At 37.6% G+C, this 9,026-nt stretch overlaps 1 protein-coding gene and 1 pseudogene across 3 annotated transcripts in view; one reads left to right on the forward strand and one right to left on the reverse strand.

Annotated features, from left to right (window-relative positions):
* The window catches only part of CHIC1 (cysteine rich hydrophobic domain 1), a 146,137-nt gene that overhangs the window by 2,024 nt on the left and 135,087 nt on the right, over positions 1-9,026 (reverse strand). For 2 of the 3 annotated variants that reach the window (XM_003803592.2, XM_012813922.1), the window contains 2 exons: positions 433-489; positions 101-160 (listed from right to left, as the gene is read on the reverse strand). In XM_003803592.2, the coding sequence (XP_003803640.1) occupies positions 101-160; positions 433-489 (117 nt within the window). The remainder of the gene's footprint in view (positions 1-100; positions 161-432; positions 490-9,026) is intronic. The other variant, XM_003803593.2, reaches the window with a different exon arrangement.
* LOC100954493 lies at positions 3,639-5,087 on the forward strand (annotated as a pseudogene).

The raw sequence follows: 9,026 nt of genomic DNA on the forward strand, positions 1-9,026 counted from the left end.
GAAAAAAAGGCAGCAAAAAAAGCTTATAAAAGATAAACAGTAAAATGTTACATTTAGGATTAATCTCCCAAAGTGTAATTAAAAGGAACGTCATACTTACATACTCCATCATATTGCTAGTTTCGCATTTCCGTTTAGTCAACTTCCAGTGCAAAGCAAGCTAAGAATGGTATAGTTTTATTAAGAATTTTTATATCAGTTTAACTAATAAAACATTTTAATTTGAAAAAATCACTAAAAACAATCCAGAAATAAGTATAAGATACAAAATATAGCACTTAAAAATATGTTGTGATATATACATATTAAAATTGAGGACTAGTTTTCTAATCCATTTCTTTGTGGCCTAAAAAATTCACATTTAGTACTTATTTTTTAAATTTAACAATATAAACAAATGAATGTAGAACTTATTGGTTTACAATTTCTTACCTTGTGATATAATCTGTTATTTTCCCATTCTAATAACTTCTGAATTGATCTTCTGGTCTAAGAAAAAGGATCAAGTTGTTATAAGATGGACTGAAGAGCCCTGTAAACTATGTGTATCTATATTTTTCTGCTTACTTGTAAAATCCATTACTTTCTCCTTCTGTTTTCTACTAGAAATCAGAAAAAAGGCAATGTAATTGACAGAAATTGCCAAAAGAGGAGTAAGATTTTTGGTGATCGTTATATAGTTACAATAAGATTATTTACCTATCAATCAATTTCTAGATCCACTTTCCATAATGAAATATATATGAACTGCACTGTATTATGAGGTCACTCATTGGACTGTTGTGAAAACCTTACCAATACTGCTAACTTAAAATGGTAATCTACTTGTGGATCTAGTCTATTTTCACATACATTTCACAGAATTATTTTAAATAACCATTGAATACCACCCTAACATGATTTCTCATAGAAAGTTTTCCTAGCACAGCTCTTAGCAAAACACTCAACATAGAGCAGTCAGTGAAGGTCTATATGTTGCATAATGCAAGCCAACATATATCAGAATTTACATCAAAAAGAACATGTTTAAAAAGCCAGTAGGAAAACTTGTATTCAGACAGAAAAATTTAAGTGAAAGAACCAGCTATATAACAAACGGGGGTGGGGGAGAGCAGAAGGTGAGTTTTTACATTTGGAATGCATGCATTTTATAGGAATAAGAAAAGTTTGAAAATTATTTGAAAAGATTAAAATATAAGATTCACTCACCTGGTCTACCATGGACTGTTAGCACTGGCATGCTCTGCCTGGGAATCCAAGGAACTACCCATCAGTCTGCTATGGGGATACCTGTGTGCCCCTCCCAGGTACCCAAGGACTGTCCCACTTGACCCATGCTAGGCATTGCTGGTACTCATGGATCTTCCTTAGAGGTCTATGGATCAACCCATTTGGCCTACTGTGGACACCACTGGTTGCCACCTGCTCTGTTTTCCTAGCACAGCTCTGAGGAGGGCCTGAGGAATAAATTGCTCAGCCCACTGGTGCCTGTATATCCTGCCCAGGGGCCCAAGGATCATCCCACCAGGCTTACTGCCACCACTGTCAATTCACATATGCTTTGCCCAGGGACCAAAGATTGATGTATCTAGGATAAGTTGCCACCACTGCCAGCGCCCCCATGTTTATTACCTGGCAAACTGAAGATAAGATTATATAGTGCTGCTGTCTACAAGAAAGCCTCACTACACCCTCCACAAACAACTACAGTCTAGGCCACTATGGAACTTGCAGGCACTGTTGATATTGATGATAGCTGCAGTTATCATAGGAGACTCCACTACAGTTGCAACCTTGAACCAAAGTTAAAGCATTCTACCAAACCATTATAGGTGTATCTCAAGAAAGTCTTTATAGTGGAAGCTACTCCATAAAAAATGGAAGCAGCAACAGTTAAAGCAAATGAGCTGATATCAATGTAACGATAAAAGAAACATGAAAAAGAAAATATGATACTGCCACAGAAATATAGTAATTCTTTAGTAACAGACCCCTAAGAAAATGAAATTCACGAAATGCCTGAAAAGGAATTCAAAATTGTTATCTTAAAGAAATTCCATGAGATTTAAGAGAACACAGATAAACAATATAAAGAGATCAAGAAAACAATTTCTAATCTGAATGAGAAATTCAACAAAGAGATAGATATCATTAAAAATAGCCAAACAGATACCCTAGAACCGAATAGTACAATGACTGAAATTAATAATACAATCAAGAGCTTCAACAACAGACTATATCAAGTAGAAGAAAGAATTTCTGAACTTGAAGACAGGTCTTTTGAAATAAGCCCAGGCAAATAAAACAAGAAAAAAAGAAAAAAAAAGAGTGAATAATGCCTATGTGACATCATTAAGTGAACAAAGTTTTGAATTTTGGGAGTTTCAAGAAAAAACATGACAAAAGGTAGGAAAAGCCTATTTATGTAAATAATAACTGAAAAATTTCCAAGTCTTGGAAGAGATATAGACATCTGGATATGGGGAGTTCAAAGACCCCAAAATAGATTCAACCAAGGCACAGTATGGTTAAACTGCCAAAGTCAAAAATAGAATTCTAAAAATAGCAAAAGTATCAGGTCACAAAAAAGGGAATTCCCATTAGATTGAAAACAAATATTGCAACAAAAATCTTTCAAGCCAATAGAGAACAGGATGATACACTGAAAATGATAAAAGAAAAACAAACCTGCCAGTCAAGAATACTATTCTCAGCGAATATATCCTTCAAGAAATGAAAGAAATATCAAGTAGCAAGCAAACAAAAACTAATAGGATATGTAACCACTAGACCAAACCTATAAGCAATACTAAAGGGAGTCTGATGTCAGGAAATAAAAGGAACGTATCACCATTATGAAAATGCATTAAAGTATAAAACTCATTGGAAGAACAGAGGCACAAATGAGAAAAAAAAAAGAAGAAATCAAACGACATCATCAGAGAAAGCTACCAAACCACAGATAAGCAATAAAAGAGAAAGGGACAAAAGATATACAAAACAATTAGAAAACAGTCGACAAGATGACAGAATTCCTCAACTATCAACAATCTTGAGGCTGTTGCCAGAATCCTACCACGGGCAATGGAACCCTGAGCTCCCACTTTTAATTCTACTTTGTCTCTTAACTTTCTTTACCTTCCCTTCTAACTTTTCTTCAGTTGATCACCGCCAGTTTCCACAGGGTTTCAGCAGACGCTGCTCTTAGGTCAGGACCCCAACACTCCTGAGCTCAAGGGATCCTTCTGCGAGTCGGCCTCCCAGAGTGCTAGAATTACAAAGGCTTCCAATCTCCACCCGCTTCCAGCTCTCAGTGAGGTTGTGAATATGGACTTCACCTGAATTTGGAGCATCGCCCGCATACCTGTACACAGCCCCAAGTAGCCTCCCCCCTTTCCCAGTTGGGCGGTCTCCTCTACCAATCAGCTGCGCCAGGGGCGGATCACGGGCGCGCACGCTCTGCCTCCTCATCTCAAGTGGCAAGAGCTCACCAGAAGGAGCTCTGGGCTGCTGGGGACCGAGAGGGCGCCTCACTCTCCTTCCCCTCGCTGTGCCTCGCCGCCTTTCCTCTTAGCAGCGGGACTGGAACTATGTGATCCCGGAAGTTCCAGGGCCATTGCTGTGTGGTATAAACAGTAATGGCCAAGGCTGCGGCTCCTGGAACAACAGCCACAACACCATGAGCAGGAGCGGCAGCAGCGGCCATAGCAGCAGCCTCCACTTCCCCTCTCCCCACAGTTGCCACTCTGTCCCCAGGGGCGGGAGGAGGAAGCAGCGGCAGCAATGGCAGTGGCAGCGGCTGGACTAAACAGGTCACCTGCAGGTATTTTATGCGTGGGGTTTGTAAAGAAGGAGATAACTGTCGCTACTCTCATGACCTGACAGTCCATATGGTGTAGTGTGCAAGTATTATCATCGAAGGTACTGTATTTATGGAGACTGCTACAGATAGGAACATAGCAAGCCATTGAAACAGGAAGAAGCAACTGCTACAGACCTAACTGCAAAGTCATCTGTTCCTGCTTCCTCAAGTCTATCTTTAGCAGTCAGACCTCTTGTTGAAATGAACACCGGTGAAGCTGAGTCAAGAAATCCAAACTTTAGAAGTGTAGGAGCAGGTCCAGAGGACTGGGTGAATGCTACTGAGTTTGCTCCTGGACAACCCTGCTGTGTCCGTACTGCGCCTTCCTGCACTGAAGCACCCCTGGCAGGGCTCAGTAACCAAGGAAGAATCAGAGAAAGAGCAAATCACCATGGAAGCAAAGAAACAGCTTTGCCCCTGTGCTGGCGTGAGGGAGTGCCGATATAGGGAAAACTGTGTATCTCCACGGGGACTCATGTGATACATGTGGGCTGCAGGTCCTACATCCAATGGATGCTGCCCAGAGATCACAACAGATAAAATCTTGCATTGAGGTGCAAGAGAAGGACATGGAGCTCTCGTTTGCTGTGCAGCACAGCAAGGAAATGGTGTGTGGGATCTGCATGGAGGTGGAGTATGAGAAAGCCAACCCCAGTGAGCGCTGCTTTGCGATCCTCTATAACTGCAACCACACCTACCATCTCAAGTGCATTTACAAGTGGAGGAGTGCTAAGCAATTTGGGAGCAAGATCATAAAGTCCTGCCCAGAATGCTGGATCACATCTAACTTTGTTATTCCAAGTGAGTACTGGGTGGAGGAGAAAGAAGAGTAGCAGAAACTCATTCAGAAATACAAGGAGGCAATGAGCAACAAGTCGTGCAGGTATTTGATGAAGGACGTGGGATCTGCCCATTTGGAGGGAACTGCTTTTACAGGCATCTGTACCCTGATGGACATAGAGAGGAGCCACAGAGACAGAAAGTGGGAACATCAAGCAGATACCGGGCCCAATGAAGGAACCACTTCTGGGAGCTCATTGAGGAAAGAGAGAACAGCAGTCAACGATGCTTTGACAATGATGAAGAAGAGGTTGTCACTTTTGAGCTGGGTGAGATGTTGCTTATGCTTTTGGCTGCAGGTAGGGATGATGAACTGACAGACTCTGAAGATGAGTGGGACTTGTTTCATGATGAGCTGGAAGATTTTTATGAGTTGGATCTATAGCAACCTTGCATGGTGCATAGACTGGTCTGCTGAGCCTCAGACAGTAGCTGTCCCCTGTGCTGGCATGGCAGTGCCTGTGTTTCTCTCCTAGGCAGGCCTATCAACTCCAGGTGCTGTCCTAATAATTTTTACCCAGGGCCTGTCTTCCCAATCCCTCACCTTTCCCCCAAGGAGTGTGTTGTTTTCTCTGTTTAAAAAGGTACAAAAATAAATCTTAAAGTTAGTTTTTTTGTAAAAAAAAATAACAAATTTGAATGTAAACAATTTAAATCTCCCAGTTAAAAGACTGGATAAATGGGTAAACAAACAAGACCCACTGCCTTATGCCTACAAGAAAATCATTTATATTGTAAAAACAGACTGACAGTGAATGAATGAATTATATATATATCTGTATATATACATGAACATATATATATATATATGATATTTATATATTTTTGAGACAGAGTCTTATACTGTGGTCCTGAGTAGAGTGGTATCATTATAGCTCACAGCAACTTCAAACTCTTGGGCTTCAGGAATCCTCTTGCCTCAACTTCCCCAGTAGCTTGGACTATAGGTACCCATAACCACACCCAGGTAGTTGTTTTTTTTATTTAGTAGACACAGGGTCTCACTCTTGCGCAGGCTGGTCTTGAACTCCTGAGCTCAAGCAATTGACTTGCCTTGGCCTCCCAGAGTGCTAAGATTACAGGCATGAGCCACCACACCCAGCTCAATAAAAATATTTCATACAAAAGGAAACTGAAAGTGTGCAAAAGTACCCATACTTATATCAGACAATAAAGATTTTAAGTCAGAAACATAAAAAGAATGAAAAGATCATTATACAGTGATAAAGAGAACAATTCAATGAAAGGATATAACCATTTTAAATATAAAGTTTGTGTGGACTTTAAATTAGTTGTCTATTTTAAATTGCACACAAGCTTTATGGACACCCTGTATATACACCCAACCTGAGAATAGCCAGTATATATAAAGCAAATAACATATGAACTAAAGAAAGATAGACCCCAATATAATAACAGTTAGGGATTTCAACACCCTACTTATGGCAATAGACAGATCATCTAGATAGAAAATCAAACAAAGAAATATCAGGCTTAAACTGCACTATACACCAAACAGACCTAATAAACATTTACAGAACATTTTTTCCAGCTACTACAGAATAAACATTTTTTTTTTTTTATCAGCACAAGGAATGCTTTGTAGGACTGACCACAAGTTAAGCCCAAAAGAAGTCTCAACAAATACAAAAAAAAACTAGATAAAAAAAAAAAAAACTAGATCATATCAATTATCTTCTCACATCACTATGGAATTAAAACTAAAAATAAACAAGAGGAACTATGGGAACTGTACGAATGTAAATTAAACAACATGCTCTTGAACAACCACTATGTAAATGAAGAAATTACGAAGGAAATAAAAAAAGCTGAAACAAATAAAAAATCAAAATACAACATACCAAAATCTATGAGATATACCAAAAATGGTACTAAGAGGGAATTTATAGCAATAAATGCTTACATCTAAAAAGTACATTTAACTAAAAAACATAATGATGTATCTCGAGGAATGGGAAAAGAACAAAAGAAACCCCAAATTAGTAGCAGGAAAGAAATAATAAAGATCAGAGCAGAACTAAAAGAAATAGTGACCGAAGAAACTATGAAAAATCAGCAGACCAAAAAGTTGACTTTTGGAAAAGATAAACAAAAATAACAAATCATTAGTTAGATGAATAAAAGAAGAAGACACAAATTAATTCAGAAACAAAAAGGAAACATTACAACTGATAACTCAAAAATACAATGGATCATTGAGACTATTATAACAACTATATGCCAACAAATTGTAAACTCTAGAGAAAACAGACAAATTCCTAGACATATATAACCTACTAAGAATGAACCAGGAAGAACAACAAAAACCTAAACAGGCAAATAATGAGCAATGAGATTGATTGACTAATAAGATAAGATGCCGAGGACTAGAAGGCTGTAGTTCTGAATTCTATCAACCTTTAAAAAAACTAACACCAATTTTTCTCACACTATTTCATAAACGAAAGAAGAGGGACTACTTCTACTTCCTAACATATTCCACAAGGCCAGTATTAACATGATTTCAAAGCCAGACAAGGATACAACAATAAGAAAATGAAAACTACAGGCTGATATCCCTGATGAGTGAAGATGTAAAACACCTCAAAATACTAGCAAATGCCAAACAACAAAAGAATAATACAACATGATCAAGTAAGATGGTTCAGTGTACACAAATCAGTAAATGTGATATATCACATAAATAGAATTAAGGACAAAAATGATATGAACATTTCAATAGATACAGAAAAAGCATTTGACAAAATTCAACCTCCCTTCATAGTAAAAACTCTCAACAAACTGGCTTTAGATGGAACATACTTAAAAATTATAAAGGCTATATATGACAAACCCACAGATACTATCATAATAAATAGAGAAAAATCTGAATGCCTTTCTTCTAAGATCTGGAACAAGACAAGGATGTCTACTTTCACCACTTTATTCGACAAAATACTAGAATTCTTAGAGCAATTAGATAAGAGAAGGAAAGAAAGGGCATCTAAACCAAAAAGGAAAAAGTCAAATTACTTCTGTTTGCCGATCACATGATCTTATATTTAGAAAAACCTAAAGACTTAACCAAACAATATTTAAGACTAGTAAAATGAATTAAGTGAAGTTGAAGGATACAAAATCAATATACAAAAATCAGCAGCATTTATATATGCCAATGGCAAATAATCTGAAATAAGAAATCAAGAAAGCAATTCAATTTATAACAGATGCAAAAAATACTTAGGAATAAATTTAACCAAAAGATGTTTTGTTTTTTTTTTTAGAGACAGAGTCTCATTTTATCACCCACGGTAGAGTGCTGTGCTGTCACAGCTCACAGCAACCTCCTGCTCTTGGGATTAGGTGATTCTCTTGCCTCAGCCTCCCAAGTAGCTAGGATTATAGGCACCTGCCACAATGCCCGGCTATTTTTTTGTTGCAGTTTGGCCAGGGCCGGGTTTGAATCTGCCACCTTGGTATATGAGGTCGGCCCCCTACTCACTGAGCCACAGGTGCTGCCCTAACCAAAAGATTTTTATAAGAAAAACTACATGTATAAAACAGTGAAATTTTAGCACACACACAAAAAAATGGAAAGACATCCCATGATCATAAATTAGAAGGATTACTTTCATCCAATTGGCTAACATAGCCTTCATGTCATTCTCATAGTTGTGTTAAGACATTTATATTCCACATTTAGAAAGATTCACCTGTACCCTTATAGGATAAATCATAGGCGTAATCCCAGCAATAACCCTCCCTCTACTCACCCTCAAATTGTATATGGAAACAACACATTGTACCCCATGATAGTATTAATGCACACAACTATGATTTAATAAAAAAATTAGAAGAATTAGTACTATCACAATATCCATACTACTTAATTGATTCTACAGATTCAAGGCAATCTCTATCAAATACGAATTAAATAATTTACAGAAATAGAACAAAAAACCCTAACATTTGTGAGGAATAGCAAAAGAGTAAATAGCCAAAAGCAATCCTGTGTGAAAATAAAAACCTATAGGCATGATACTACCTAACTTCAAAATATACTAGAAAGATACAATAACCAAAACAGCATGACACTGGCATAAAAACAGACAAAGAACAATGGAACAGACTAGAGAACCTACATATAAATCCATACATTTATATCCTACTGATTAAAAGCACCCATAACATAGAATAAGGTAAGGACATTCTCTTTCAATAAATAGTCCTGGGAAAATTGGATATCTATATAGAGAAGAATGAACTAGACTTCTCTCACCATATACAGAAATCAAGATGAAGCCTTTACCTCTTTCATGTTTAC

This window comes from Otolemur garnettii, unplaced genomic scaffold, assembly GCF_000181295.1.
Source record: "Otolemur garnettii isolate 467f Iridium unplaced genomic scaffold, OtoGar3 scaffold00350, whole genome shotgun sequence".
Lineage (NCBI taxonomy): Eukaryota > Metazoa > Chordata > Mammalia > Primates > Galagidae > Otolemur > Otolemur garnettii.